The sequence below is a fragment of the Arvicanthis niloticus genome, chromosome 22 (genome assembly GCF_011762505.2).
Source record: "Arvicanthis niloticus isolate mArvNil1 chromosome 22, mArvNil1.pat.X, whole genome shotgun sequence".
NCBI lineage: Eukaryota > Metazoa > Chordata > Mammalia > Rodentia > Muridae > Arvicanthis > Arvicanthis niloticus.
Genome location: NC_133429.1, coordinates 49,136,081 through 49,151,434, shown reverse-complemented (window position 1 = coordinate 49,151,434; position 15,354 = coordinate 49,136,081). Strand labels below are relative to the sequence as shown.

The window sequence follows — 15,354 nt, the reverse complement described above, 5'->3', positions numbered from 1 at the left end:
GGCAGAGGAGGCAAGTCAGGGAAGATTCTGGAACAGCTTGTCTCAGCCTTTCTGCAGGGCCAAGGCCAACCCTGAGAAGCTGCCACCCTTTATCTATGTCTCTCAATATCTCTCCCCTCCTGCCTTCCTTCCTCTGCAACGTTGATTATAGTGTCTTGTCTATACTTTATTAAAAAAAAAAAAAAAAAAAAAAAAAAGTGTAGTTAGGCAGGGAGGGTGAAAGTAAGTTTCCAGGAATTGTTACAAGGTGGCTGCCCCTGCTGCCGAAGACAAACTGCATGCCTCCAGTTGGCAAGAAGCCTAGCTGCTCATGGACACGCACATGGACACACATGGAAGAGAAAAGAAATCAAGCCTGAAAGCTTCAGAATTCTCTCTCATTCCTTCCTAAAAGAGCCACTGTCCCGCCTGAGAGTCTGTCTCCCACTTGCTGCAAAAGCAAAGATTCAGAAAAGAAAGTAAGGAGGGGCCAGCTCACAGAGAGGCAAGGCTGCCAAGGAGGTGATGTCTCTGCCTGTGAGGGGAAACTCAGAACACCATTAAAATACCACAGAATAGCCAAGGTGTGTGATGTGTGATCCATATGGAAAGACCAGAGAAAGGGCCTTCCTTGGAAGGAGGTGTGGTCCAGCAGAGACCCCACCTGTGTGGCTTAAAGGCAGAGAGAGAGAGAGAGAGAGAGAGAGAGAGAGAGAGGGAGAGAGAATTCTCACAGTCCTCACTGGTCACTGGGGGGAAGGGGGATCCTAATACATGAGAAATGAAGGCTGTGTGTGTTAACTGAAAAGTTAAACCATGGTTCGCATTCTCCTAGCTCACAGTGGAGTTCTTCATTTACAAATAAACAGGAAAAACAGCGGCTAGCCATGGTGGTGCACAGTTATAGTCCCAGCACTAGGGAAGCAGAGGATCACAAGTTCAAGGCCCACCTGTGCTACATACTGCTTTCCAGACCAGCCTAAACTACAAGGAGATACTATCTCAGACAAGAAGGAAATGGGCAGCAGGGGAAGACCAGGGTGACCTGTGGGGACGGAAGCCATGGGGGCCTCAGTTTACCTGTAACCAAAATGCTGGGGAAAGCAGAGACAGGAGGATACCAGGGACTTGCTGATCATCTGAGGGGGAGAATCACAAGTCCAGTGAGCTACACTGTCAAAAATAATAAAAAACAAACAAACAGGGTGATGTTGGAGAGATGGCTCATCAGTTAAGAGAGCTCAATGCTCTTCCAGGGGACCTCAGATGGGTTGGAAGCATCCATGTGGAGTGGCTTATAGCCACATGTAATTCCAGCTCCAGGGGATCTGACACCCCCTTCTGGCCTTCAAGGACACTCACAAACATGTGGCACATACATGCACAGACACACACCTCAGTTAAAAATAAAATTATTCAAAATATGTAAGTAAATAAAGTGAAGAGCAACAGAGAATGACCATTGACACTACTCTCTGGCTTCTGCAGACACACCTGCATACAGAGAGAGAGAGAGAGAGAGAGAGAGAGAGAGAGAGAGAGAGAGAGAGAGAACAGAGAGAGAGAGAGAGAGAGAGAGAGAGAAGAAGAAGAAGAAGAAGAAGAAGAAGAAGAAGAAGAAGAAGAAGAAGAAGAAGAAGAAGAAGAAGAAGGAGTGCTGCTTATTGGCTTGTTCACCATGACTTGCTCAGCCTGCTTTCTTATAGATCCCAGGACCACCAGCCTAGGGATGGCACCGCCCACCATGGGCTTAGAACCAGATCTTACTGAGGTGTTTGTTCAGTTGAGGTTCCCTGTTTTCAGGTAACGCTAGCTTGTGTCAGGTTAACAGACAACCAGCCAGCACTGCATGTGCCGAAATGCCATTGAATTGTCCAGTTTAAAATGGTTTTATTTGAGGACTGGAGAGATGGCTAAGCAGCTAAGAACACATGCTGTTCTTTCATAGGACCTGAATTTGGTTCCCAATACCCATATGGAATGACTCACAACTGCCTGTAACTCTGTCTCCAGGGAGCTAACACCCTCTTCTGGACTCTTAGGCAAAAGCATACACATGACATACACAACACACACACAAATAAATAAGTAAAAATCTTTAAAATGGCTAATTTTGTTATGAGGATTTCAGTTCCATAAACATATCTTTAATCCAATGCAATCGGCACATCCATTGTCTGTGCATCCTACAAAACACAGACCCAGATCCAGACAGTCTGCCATGTGCTGTGTACCTGGTGTAATACAGTCGAACTCTGGGCCCCAAAGTGTTGAGAAGCTCCCCACAGCAGCAGACCTCTGATTACAAAATAGAAGTTCTAAAGGAAGTTGGGGAAATATCACCATGAAAGGGGCCACATTGAACCCCAGAGTGACTGCAGTGTGGTTTTTGTCCTTGTCACTCTAGACACATGGGAGAGTGAGACTATAAGCCATCAGGAGAGGTGAAAGCATGCATTTCTGTATTCATGTAACAAATTTGCCCGGGGGATAGAGAAACAGCTAAAAGCACTTGTTGCCCTTACAGAGTACTTGGGTTTGGTTCCCAGCACCCACGTGATGGCTCACAACCATCCAGAACTCCAGTTGCAAGAGATTAGACCTCCTCTGACTTCCTCCGTGACCAGGCACAAATGTGGTGCTTCTATGTATGTGCAGGCAAAATGAACACACACATAAAATAAATCTTATTTTTTTAATTAAAGAAAAAAATTGCCATGTTTTGTCTTGCTTTGTTTTGGGTTTTGTTATTGTTCTTCTTTTGACTTTTTTGTTTTGTTTTTGCCTTGAGGTCTCAAAACATCCCTTTTACCAGATACTAAGGTTGCCCTATTTTGCAGAGACGAGGCTTAAGGCTGCTAACAAGTACAACTACTGAATCTGGGTTTCAACGCTTGCAACTTGACCACCTCCCCATCCCCACCACACACACACACACACACACACACACACACACACACACGGATGTCCGTCCCCTTTGACTGGATTGGAAGAATACAGGAAAAACCTCAGCCTTCTCCCACAGAGCCTCAGCCAGTGACAGCTACTTCCCGCAGGCAAGCAGAGCTGCCTGAAGCCAGCAGCAGATTCTGCTCCACAAACTTCCTGTGCAGCCTCCTGGCAGCCAACAGCCCCATCCACAGCCTCTGCAGGACAGGTACTCCCAAGAGAAATCCAGGTGAGTGCTATCCTCTCCCTCAGAAGATGGCAGGCAGGGACTGGGGACAAATGGCTTTCCTATGGGATCCAAAGATTTTCCCAGGGGCAGCTCAGAGGTGTAAGGGGTGGGTGGGTGGGTGTCTGTCTGTGTGTCTGTGTATTCCAAACCTATGATCAAATAGCAAGGCAGAGCAGGAACCTCTAATGAAGATTTCACTTAATTAGTAAAGTCTCAAAAGGGAATCAGAGTTAGAGACCACTGAGGCTGCTGGTAAGCCAGGATTGCCCATGCTGGGAAGAAACCTTGTTGGGTACAAATAACACCGATTTTTCTACAAAATGTCTGCTCTTGAGTCAAAGTTACATAGTCATTATATGAATCCTAAATGTGCTTTTCTCATCTCCCCAGCCCCAGAGTTCCCCTAGGCCCCTGAGGCTTTTAGTTAGGGAGAAACAGAGGTTGTCTTCTTGGGGACTCTCTCTTTTTCTTTCCCGACCCTCTTTTCTTTCCAACAGACACTAGCTGGCCCTCATGTCAGTCATACTCAGCCCCAGGCCTGTCTCCACCGTGGCACCTGACCATGATCTTAGAGACATCCACAACTGGACAGAGCTGCTCCACCTCTTCAATCAGACCTTTTCTGATTGCCACATGGAACTCAATGAGAACGCTAAACAAGTGGTCCTCTTCGTCTTCTACCTGGCCATCTTTGTGGTGGGGTTAGTGGAGAACGTCCTGGTGATATGTGTCAACTGCCGCCGCTCAGGCCGCGTGGGGATGCTGAACCTGTACATCCTCAACATGGCCATCGCAGACCTGGGCATCATCCTGTCTCTGCCTGTTTGGATGCTGGAGGTCATGCTGGAGTACACCTGGCTCTGGGGCAGCTTCTCCTGTCGCTTCATTCATTATTTCTACCTTGCCAACATGTACAGCAGCATCTTCTTCCTCACGTGCCTCAGCATTGACCGCTACGTCACCCTCACCAATACCTCTCCCTCCTGGCAGCGCCACCAGCACCGAATACGAAGGGCCGTGTGCGCAGGCGTCTGGGTCCTCTCCGCTATCATCCCACTTCCTGAGGTGGTGCATATCCAGCTGCTGGATGGCTTCGAGCCCATGTGCCTCTTCCTAGCACCTTTTGAAACGTACAGCACCTGGGCCTTGGCAGTGACCCTGTCAGCTACCATCCTGGGCTTCCTACTGCCTTTTCCTCTCATAGCTGTGTTCAATATCCTGTCAGCCTGCCGCCTTCGTAGGCAAGGGCAGACAGAGAGCAGGCGCCACTGCCTGTTGATGTGGGCTTACATAGTTGTGTTTGGCATCTGCTGGCTGCCCTACCACGTGACTATGCTTCTGCTCACTCTGCACGCGACCCACATCTTCCTCCACTGCCACCTGGTTAACCTTCTCTACTTCTTCTACGAGATCATTGACTGCTTCTCCATGCTCCACTGTGTCGCCAACCCCATCCTCTACAACTTTCTCAGCCCAAGCTTCCGGGGCCGGCTGCTGAGCCTTGTGGTCCGTTACCTTCCCAAGGAGCAAGCCAGGGCAGCGGGCAGTCGAGCCTCCTCCTCCTCTTCCACTCAGCACTCCATCATCATTACCAAAGAGGGCAGCCCGCCCGCTGCAGCGGATCGCCACACCCACCCCATTCGAAACGTTCAGGTTCAGGCGTCCTCTCTGCCTCCAAACACCTCACCTACACGCTGCAATTTCATAGCCAGCTAAGGTAGATTCTAGCTTCTTCCACCAATAACAAAGTTCAGAGGGGAATAGAAGAGGTCTGAGGGAGGGGGTGGGAAGGACTGGCTTGTTCAGGGCCAATTTTAAAGTATATCAAAATGTTGCTGTGGGGAGAGGGAGAAGGTTCGGGAAGGGCGGAGAAACCGGGCCTTTCCTTGGTAGTATGCTATTTGTTTGGGTACGGATGTCTAAGGGAGCCGTACAGGTGGAAGGTGGGGGGCGGGGAGGCGAAATAAATAAATCGTAGAGACACCCATGCTGGCAATCTCTGAGAAATGTGTACTTCCAGCTGGGCTGAGGAAGGCAGGGAGCCTAAGGGATGCTCTGCAGAGGAACTAGCTGCCCTTGTTTCATAAATCACCCTGGGGGGGTGGGGGGGAGAGCCCCACAGGAACCTTGCAAAACTTTCCCTTTGTGTTTGTCTGCTTGTTGATATTCTAGCTCACTATGCAAGTTGTGGGGACAAGAGGCCAGAGGCCAAGGACCCAGGAGGCTTCTGCAGGACGTTCCCTAGCTATGCCTCATCCCTGACCCTGAGTCCGATAAATCAAGTGGGTGGGGATTACAGCCAGCAAGCTGGGTCTTGGGCAGGCAGCTGGCTCAGCAGGATGGTCCCTCCACCCAGTCATCCAGGAAACGTGGCTCCATTTCCCTGTGGTATCCTCCCCTCCCCCCATCCATCCTGCTCCTCCTCCCCCAAAGCAGAGGTCCCCTCACAGATGACCTCTCTCTCCTAGGGAGACACAGCCCACAGTGATCCCACCCCCCCACCTTCTCTCTCCAGATCACGGCAAATATCAGGGGACATCCATTCTGAGGACACTTTGGGGGCTGCCACAGGTACTCCACCTCCCATACAGGGATAGGGGAGGCCAAAGACTGATTTCCAGACCACTAGGGAGTTCTCTCCAGTTAAGCCTTTTCATAGTTTTCCTGCCCAGCAATTTGTCTATTAAAACTATAGAAAGAAAAGATGTCCTCTTGATAACAATGGGTCCTCTGGCAAAGGCTCATTTACCAGACTTGGGAAACAAGGGCTTTGAACAAGAAGGACTCACTTATGCACAAATGCTTCAGTCTGTAGCTTCTGCCTTTCATGTCCGTGGCCTCTAGAAACCACCTGGAGGGCGATGGACTTGCAGACCCACAGTCTGCTCTGGTAAATGGATGCCCTCCCCTCCCCCCGCCCCCCCACTTTCCTCTGATCTCTGTCTCCCTGGTTCTCCAACCAGCAGTATACCTGGAATGGTTGTGTGTATGTAGATACACACGTGTGTATGCGAATGTGCCGACCGAACCCAAAGGCCAACAGCAGATGTCTTCCTCGACGGCTTTCCTACTTCTCTTCTGAGATGGGGTCTCAATGAACCTCGAGTTCACCAGCTGGCTGGCCAGCAAGTTCCAGGGACCAACCTGTTTGTTACCCATGCCCTCAATCACTGAGGTTACAAATGCATATTACTACCATGATGCTCACGTGTGTGGCAGACACTTTACTGAGCCACCTCCCTAACCACCTGGAAGGCTTAACAACTACTCAACCAGAAACCACTTTTACTTTTAGAAACCTTACCCTGTGCTTACCAGACAAATCCTCACATGTTCCTGGGTGGGTGCACCCTGGGTCTATCAGACATGAAGAGGGAAACCAATATTGACTGCTCACTGGTAAAACTAAGAGGGTCTTGAATTCTGGACAATCACTCATAGCACAGCTGAAGGCTTGTTGACCCAGAAGTCTTAGTTGTTGCTTAAAGGTACAGTAAAAATTTAACCAAATAATGCAAAAATTGCATTAAAAAGACCTTCCTGACATGTCCCCACTTACAGTGCAAGCTAAGCTTTGATGCCCATATGTCTGATCTGACCTCTGGTATGCATCTTATACATAGGTGACCACAGAAGCTTCATCCCTGAGACCAGGTATTGCCAAATGAACCTCCTGAGGCCCTGTGCACCCATGGAAGTGATAGATATACTGGCTACAAGCCTGTTCTGTTCAGCAGACATTTACCGATGTCAACAGATGACTGGCCAGGCTTTGGGCCTCAGTCACACCGAGACCAAATGGACCATAGGTCCATGTTCCCTGAAGGAGAATATTAGTTGCTACCTAACAAAACGATGCTGAGCCTCTGCCTCCTGGTTGAGGCTTCTTTCCTCCCTCCATCTGCCTCCTACTCAGACGCACTGCAGAGGTCCACTGTTCTCTATAGGCTGACAGGTCACCTCAGAGGTTTTTCCCTGAAACAGTGAGTCTTTGACCTAATTTCGCACTAAAAAACAGTCAACAAGCCCATCCTGGGGAATTCCAGCCCCAGGAAAACACAATGTGTTGCCTGAAAGAGTCCTGGCATCTGCTGGGCTGATGTGAGCTCCTGAGGCTGGGAGGGTGGGGTGGGGGCAGATGTCTGAGCAAATGTGTACGGACATGAAGAAGGAACTCACTTCAAATTTCTTTTTTCTTTTTTTCTCTGTCTGTCTCTTTTTTATTCTAAATAAAAACCACACTTTGTGCTGAACAATGGAATATAAAAGAATCAGATGTACGATTTTTGATGTCTACTGTTTGGGAGGAAAAGGGTTACAAAATATACAAAACTTTACAGCAGATAGTAAACAGTTAAATATTAGGAGGTCAGTACTTCTTAATTTAATGGAAGGAGTTAGACAGCAATGTTTCTCTGCTTCAGAAGAGACTTGAGCTACTCCAGGTGGGGTGGGTGGGGACCAGAAGGGGGAAAATGTCAGGATCGCTGTCCCGGGGGCCATCTTCTTTTTGACATTGATCATGACATACCACCACACTGAGATGGATACTGTGCACCCGCTTTCTGACACACCTGTGTGACTGGGACGTGTACACACTCCCAGACAGAGACCACCACTTCATAGGGCCTGCTCCTATGCCAACAAATTCAGTGTCCATCTATAAAGGGATTTAAATTCGCTTTCAGAGTTGAGTAGTCTAGGGTCTGGTGGAGAGCACAGCAGGAAGCCAGAGAGGAAGATAATCAGTAGCAAAGTCCTGCCTGGGCAAAAAGTTCTCAGATTTACAGGTTTGTCCTGTAAACAGGGGCTGGGGATGGGTCACAATAAAGTCAAAAATAATTCTCACCTATGTCTTGTTCTTAGGTCACCTGACCCCACCAACACCTCTTTTCTTCCCAACTAGCCATGGACTGTGGGGACACCACAGAATCTTAAAATTTTGAACCAAGTACTGGGGTTCATTCAGTGGGGCTCCGTGGCATCACGGAGCTGTCAGGGGACACCAGCATGCTCAGACACATCTTACCCTCTAGCCATAAGCAGCACACGCTGTCAATGCAGTGTGCTGCACCAACACTACAATTTCCCCTTAGGACACAAGCTAGGGAAGTCCCCAAACTCTGGCTTAATGTTCTTCAAATAGCCAACTAGACACTCCTAAGAGTTGCTGAATGAGGGTTCTGAACAAAACAAAAGTTGGGGTTGGGGGCGGCAACAGGGGGAGGACTCAGGCAAAGATGGGACAAAGGTCAAAGAGAACTCTACAGTGGAGACACAGCAGGGGATAGTGCTGGATGGAAATCCAGGGGTGGGGGCTGGGGATGAACTCAAATGGGTGTTAAATTAAAAATGCAAAATAAAGTTAACACCTCCCACCAGGTGTCCTGGAGCATCCTTCACTACCACCCGTGTTGGAGTAGGAGGAACTAGCTGCAGGGAAAGCAAGTACAACTTCACACAGATGGAGACAGCGAACATGGGGCTACCTGGAGAGGTATGGTCTGGTCAATCAGCCTCATGAGCTACCGGTCCCGTTGCTACACGTCTGACTGGGACCAACTGGATCTCCCTGATCAGTCAACCTGAAGGGATCAGAAGATACAGTTTGTGTTTTAGTGTTTCAAGGGCAAAACTTCAAAGATCTGTTTTTTGGTTTATGGCAAAAAGGGAAAACTTCACAGTTTCAGGTTAAGTACACAGACCACCCAGCATCCACAATGCCATACGCTAAGAAAAAGGGTTTCTCCGCTCTCAGAGACCGGTCTCTAGTTAACCAATCAACACTCACTCCTCTGCAGCAGTCTAGGGAGGGAGAGCTTAGAAAGCTCAGAGATCTGTAACTGTGCTGTGTCACACATCGCCAGTGTAAATTCTAAGTCAGACACTAATAGCTACAGCAACGACTGACTTCCCAGTGGAAACACCACGTTTAGATGGTGAGGGGTGTCCTTAACTGTTCGAGCTGCATCATCTGGCCTCCCAGGAAGGTCCTGGATACTGATTCACAGCTAGGGAAGGAGGCAGTCAGTCGGCCCAACTGCTTTGGTTTGCCTCTGTGTCTTAATATACCTATGGATAGGAGGCTCCCCACGTCGGAAGGATAAAAAATTGTGCAAAAACCTTCTTCCTGTGACTGATCTGAGTTTGTTCTGCTAGAGACTATACTTGGAGAAACTGTGCTGCTAGTTACACCCCTGTTCTCCTCTCCACAGGCATCTGTTGGAATGTGGCTCCTTGCTTGAGAGAAACTAATTTTCCTAAAGTCACTTATTGAAGAGATGCTGGGTAGTACGTATAGCAAACCGAACAAAAAAATAATAATAAAATAAATATTAATGTCTAGAAAGGCTTTGTAAGTTAATTAAAACCACTTGCTTATGAAACAGCCCAGAGCGCTGCTGAGTCCCACAGGGGCAGTGTCGGTGGCTGGGCCCAAAATTAGGGACTCTTTAGAGCTCACCTGAGCAGGGTGAGGTAGTATGAGCTACTGAAGTGCCGTCTTATAAGTATGCAAGATCAAGGGTCCTCTCCAGCCTTTTTTGGGCAAGACCCCTTCATAGACTAAGAATGAAACCAAACAGCCGCATGGAAGGCCTAAGCCAGCTACTATCCAAGGGCGCCCCCTGGGGGTGATGCAATGACAGATCAGGATAATTCCAGCAGGTGAACTGCCAAACTCCCACACTGTTACCACGAAGTAAACAAGCTACCCAACTGGGGTAGTCAGAATGCACACCCTGCTAGACGCCCCCAGTTACTCAGGTTCCTTTCATCCATAAGGGCTCATGATCCACCACAAACTCACACGGTCTTCTCAGCTACACTGCAGGTCAAACCGTCCTGAGTGGGAGACTCGGTGTAAATTAAGGCAAGACTGCTGCTGAGACATCTCCTCCGTGCCCAGGAGACACAAGGTTAAGGAGGTAGCCAGATGGCAGACAACTACACTGGTGTGGCTCTCTGTCCTCTCTGCTCTTGACAGAAGGTTTGACATCCAGGGTTCTCACTCTACAAAACCGCGATTCTTTGGAAATGAGGAGAAAGGAAGAACCCTTCTTCCACTCATCCAGGCTGCTCCGTCTGGTGGCACCATGGGATACCCAAAGCTTTCCAACCTAAACAGAAAGCGTGGTCCCCGGTTTGGATCTAGCTGCCAAGAGACTTTCACCGTCCAATCAGGAGATCCGAGCTGTGGAGCAAGGAGTGCCCTCCGCTCCTGACACCTTGCCCCTGCTAAGGAGGGCATGGGAACCCGAGATGAACTGCCTTGCCGCTAGTCCCTTCTGAATGACCACATTCCCCAAACCTTCTCATAGCTGTCGTCCTGCCGAAGACTGGCGGTCACAGCCACAGTGAAAACCCCATCGAGTGAGGCTGTTGGTCGGACTCTGAGCAGCATAAAAACCTATCAGTAAACTAAAACTAGAGAAACTGGCAAAGGGGACCTAGTTAACACGGCCACTTGACTAGATCCTAAAAGCCAGCCTCAAAATCATCAAGACACAGCCCTTTGTGGGCAACAATAGGTACAGAGGTAAATGTAACAGGCTGTTGCCTCTCAAACACAGTAACAGCTTATGTGCTATCTCGTCTCTCCACACACAGACAAGGCAAGCTGCAGAGTCAGCTGGGGAAGGACCAACAGCCTTTAGAAGATCACTATCCTGGCTGCCACCTGGGAGCTCCCTCTGGCTCTGCTGGGGCCCAGTCAGCTGTCCGGGTTCTTTTCAGCCTCTTTGGAATGTATAATGTACATGAAGGTCTGCTCGATGGTGAAGTCGGGTGGAAGGCTGCCTTTGTGCACACCGACGTGTTTACTCATGAGGTTGAGGGTGGAACTGTAGTGGCCACAGACTGTGCAGCGGTACATAAGTGCCCCTGAGTGCGTCTTGAGGTGGCACTTGATGGTCGAGCGACCTCGGAAAAATTTGTGACAAACCTTGCACTGGTAAGGTTTCTCACCCGTGTGGATCCGCCGGTGGTAGTTGAACTCACTCGTGTGAGCAAACCTTTTGCCACAGACCTTGCAGCTGTACTTACTATTCCCAGGTTGGCCCTGCAGAGCCAGCTCCTCACTCAGAAACTCCTCAGCGGGCAGCTTCCGCTTCTGGAGGGCTAGGTGTGGTAGCCCCAAACCGGGCCGTGTGTCAAGGCCACTGCTGCACTTGTGCTGGCTGACGTGGTAGCGGCAGGCTGCCTCCGACCTGAAGCTCTGGTTGCACAAGTGGCAGCGGAACAGGACATCCTCTAGGCTCTGGTGCACGGCCACGTGCTTCTCTAGAAGGTGCCAGTCCACAAAGCTACTCGCACAGACTGAACAGGAGAAGACTGAAACGCCCAGATGGGAGAGCGTGTGCCACATGAGGCTGCATAGGTTGAGGTGACGCTGATCACAGACACTGCAGGACTGGCCCTTCAAGTTCACATGCTCGAGGATGTGGCCGCGGACCACATGGAAATCTTTGGCCAACGCTTTCCCACAGACAGCACATTTCAGCTCTGGGGAGGCTGCCCCTGGAAAGAGACCCAGTTTCCCAGACAGGGGTTCATTAGGATGGACAATCACGTTGTTCTCAAATATCCCATCCTGCCGGTGCAGGGTCAGTTGCCACTGGGTGAAGAACTTTGTCTCACACATATCACAGGAAAACAGGAAAATGCCGATGTGAGACAGGACATGGGTCACGCGGGAGTTTCGGTCCTGAAAATGGGTCTCACAGACCTTGCAGTTGCCCGTGAGCAAGTCTACGTGGTCCCGCGCGTGCTGCCGTATCAGCTGAATGTTCGGCTCTAGAACCTTCTTGCACACCTGGCAGGGCATGGCTTTATTCTCCCGGTTGTCACTGTCACCGAAAGCCAGGTCGTCCTCGCTGTCGTCACTCAACTCAATCACCTCCTCCGTGGTCCCGATATCTTCAGCCGGGTCGTCAAACTGCAGATCATCGTCCCCCAGGTCCTCCAACTGGAGCTCATCCATCTGTCCAAAGCCTGGATCTCTGGAGTGGTCACTATTGCTCAGACAGGAATTGGTCTGGGTTGTAATGTCTACGGCATTATCAGAGGCGAAGAAGTTGCTTTTACTGAAGTCTCCATTGCTTTGAACTTTGTATGGCTGGCAAGAACTCGTGCTGGTCTGGATGCCTGTGCTCACCGTGCCTAGGACTGGTGGTGGGGTCACCATACTAGGAACAGACGTGAAGGGAACGGGGGCGTCGTGGTCTTCTGACTTTGGTGGCAGTGGCAGCTGTGGCAGGGGCAAGGCATGATTAGTGTCACCCGCAACACTCCGCTCTTCCTCTTTGTAGCTTCCTCCTGCATCAGTAGGCAACACATAGTTTCGATCGGGACCAAAGTGTTCCCCACTCCTCCGGAGCTCTCCAAGGGGGTGAGTGGGATCTACTGAAGGACAGCTCAGAGAGACACACTGGCTGTCACTGGTGCTGGTCAAAGACTTAGCTATGGCAGTGCTCTCTAGGTCAGGGAAAGTGGAATGGCAGGCTCGGAGCAGATCCTCCATTCCCAGACGCTCGGCGACCTCATAGATGACCCCAACGTTGATCAGGTCTGTGAAAAGCTCTGATGTATATACAAAGCTCAGGATCTTCTCAAAGTTGGCAGGAGTGATGAAGTCCACCACGTAGGTCCGCGCAGCGTCTAGCCCGGTATTCAAGAAGAGGTTCTGGAAGTAGCCAGCTGCGCAGGCCAGCACGGCTTTGTGGGCGGGGAAGGAGCGGCTCCCCACCACGATGGTGACATCGCACATGGTCTCTGACAGCCGGCACTTGTTCAGTTCCTTCAGCAGGTTGTTGGGGTGGTTGCTGCTTTGCAGTTTGATCCTCATGCCCATCTTAGCAGCTCCTAGGAAGTCGCCTCCGTGTCAGCAAGGTCAATCTGTGGGCAAGACAAGAGAGCAAAGCATCCCTAAAAAGCGGCTCTGTGCAGGAGAAAAAGACAGCCATTCTCAAGTGTGTCCTAGCTGAACAAGTGGACAAGGAAAACCAGAGCCAAAAATAGCAAGGAGGGTATGATCTTCACCATGCACAGACCCAACTACAGAATCATCATGACAAAACCCAAAAGAGATGAGAAAAAAAAAAAAAATCAATTAGCTTGATCTTGAAAGTCTGAGGATTGGAAAGACAGCTCAGCAACTAAGAGCATCTGCTGTTCATGCAGAGGACCCAGGTCCCATCCCCAGCACCCGCATGGCTATAACTCTAGTTCCAGGGGATCCGACACCCTCTTCTGATTTCTTCAAGCAACAGACACACACGGTACACTTACACGCATGGGGGCAAACACTCATCCACACAAAACAAAACACAAATAAATCCTTAAAAAAACACACACACACACACACAAGGAGGCCAGGTACAAAAGCATATACCCATAAGTGTAGCGCTTGGAAGGCTGGGGCAGGAATATTAGTTCTAGGATAGCCTGGGGTATAAAGCGAAACTGTACATTTTAAAAAGAGGGGAGTGAGCAGTATGTGTCTAGCTAGGAGTCTTCCAACCGCGTGGAAGTACAACCCTCCGTGCTACCAAAACAACAGGCTAAGGTTTCTTTACTTCTTCCTAACTTTTTTTTTTTTTTTTTTTTTTTCTGTCATCAAGTCTACTCTCTCTCCTCACAATGCCACAAACACACTTTTATCAACGCTCCACTAGCTGCTGAGGAAGACGTAACGGCTGCACCTTACTTGTCTGCCATATCTGTGCTTTCAGGCCTATCAACAAACCTCTCTCTTTTTTTTTTCTTTTTGAGATCTTATGTAGCCCAGGCTAACTCTGGAAAATGCTCTGTTACTAAGGATGGTCTTGATCTCACCATGAGCCTCCATCTCCCAAATGCTAGACTGACAGATAACGGCCACCCGTTCAAAATCTCAAACTCTTGAATCCCCACCTCGCCCTTCATGGGCTACATGCCTATTCTCTGGTCCTTCCCAGGCCCATTCCGGATGCTGGTTTCGCAGCGTTACTTTATTCTGTGGATGAAGCTAAACTCATAACCAAAGAAGAAAGCAAAGCGAACACAACTGTGGTATGTAACATTACTTAGGTACTCTGCATCTGTCTTTACCAACCGTATAGTAGCAACTGGATGCTTAAGCAAGGGGAAGATTCCTTCAAGCGTTTTTAACATCACTTTTCTCCCCTTTCGGGTCTTGCACACCTCTGAGGAACAGCTAGTCACATGTGTGTGCGTCGCACAACTCGCCCTGAGCAGCACAGCCCCTTTCTCCATCGCACCGGGTTCCACCAACAATTCCCAACTTTTCCCGGGGCCCAGCACTCGTCTGAGTATTGTTGGGTACCAGCCACGCGTCTCCCGGGCCCTGGCGGTCACTCATCCACCGTGGGAGGCTCCGGGCACACTGTGGATCTGCAACTTGCAAGGAGTGCGCCCCAACCAACGGTGTGCCGGCGCCGCGGTCTCCCCGCGATCCGCCAGGGCAGGGGCAGCACCGGGCTGGGGCGCAGCACCGCCGGGAGGGCGCACCTCGGTCGCCGCAGACAGCGCGGGCTGCCCCCGTGCGACCCAGGCCCGGCGCCGCGGGAGCCGGCCAAGCGGAGGCCGGGGAGCCGCGGCAGGGCCGGCCGGGGACACCGGCGGGGCGCGCCCAGCCAGGGCGACAGAAAGGCCGAGCGGGAGTCCGGCTGGACCCGACCGCGCTTACCCGGCTCCGCGGGGCCCGAGCACCATCGCCGCCGCCGCCTCACACAAAGGCCCCGGCCCGCCGTGCCCGGCCCGACGAGGAGGCGGCGACGCCGGCCGCGGCCAGACTCTCCATCCGCCGAGCCGCTCGCCGCGCCGGCCCGGGCCGCCCCCGCTGCCCGGCCCGCAGCGCCCCCCGCCGTCCCGGAGGAGGCAGCGCCCCCCGCCGCCCGGCTCGCAGCGCCCCCCGCCGTCCCGGAGGAGGCAGCGCCCCCCGATGGCCGGGCGGAGCCTGGAGCCTGGGGAGTGAAGAGAAGGTCCAAGCCAGTCTGCCAGCAGCCTCGCAAAAATTTGTGCCCTTGTTCGGTTAATTTACAACTCCCGCGAGCTTTCTGAAGGCAGGGATCTGTGGTTTTGCCAGAGCCCCTGTTTTGACTTTTGCTGGTCACCTTTCCTTGCTCAGACATATAGGCGCCTTCTAACACCTGCGTGTGGGTGCAGGTATGTGACTGTGTGGATGGGGGGCCTGACCA

The 15,354-nt window shown here is 50.9% G+C and overlaps 2 protein-coding genes across 7 annotated transcripts in view; one reads left to right on the top strand and one right to left on the bottom strand.

The window, feature by feature from the left end:
- Positions 1-15,006, bottom strand: part of Zbtb39 (zinc finger and BTB domain containing 39) — a 37,624-nt gene extending 22,618 nt beyond the window's left edge. The window contains exons 1-3 of one of the 6 annotated variants that reach the window (XR_013106439.1): positions 14,844-15,006; positions 9,966-13,051; positions 8,499-8,742 (exon numbers count right to left, since the gene is read on the bottom strand). Coding sequence is in view for 4 of the 6 variants with exons in the window: in XM_076920530.1 (XP_076776645.1) it covers positions 10,869-13,007 (2,139 nt within the window). In the remaining 2 variants the exon portion in view is untranslated. The other 5 variants (XM_076920533.1, XR_013106438.1, XM_076920530.1 and 2 more) reach the window with 5 other exon arrangements.
- Ackr5 (atypical chemokine receptor 5) lies at positions 2,990-5,642 on the top strand. The gene is made up of 2 exons (XM_076920534.1): positions 2,990-3,157; positions 3,655-5,642. Exon 2 carries the CDS (start codon positions 3,671-3,673, stop codon positions 4,871-4,873), a length of 1,203 nt encoding a protein of 400 aa, XP_076776649.1. The 5' UTR covers positions 2,990-3,157; positions 3,655-3,670; the 3' UTR covers positions 4,874-5,642.
- Positions 15,007-15,354: the final 348 nt, after the last annotated feature.

Bases quoted from the DNA above. Each gene is read 5' to 3' on its own strand.
- Ackr5 (XM_076920534.1), top strand. From the start codon at position 3,671: ATGTCAGTCATACTCAGCCCCAGGCCTGTCTCCACCGTGGCACCTGAC.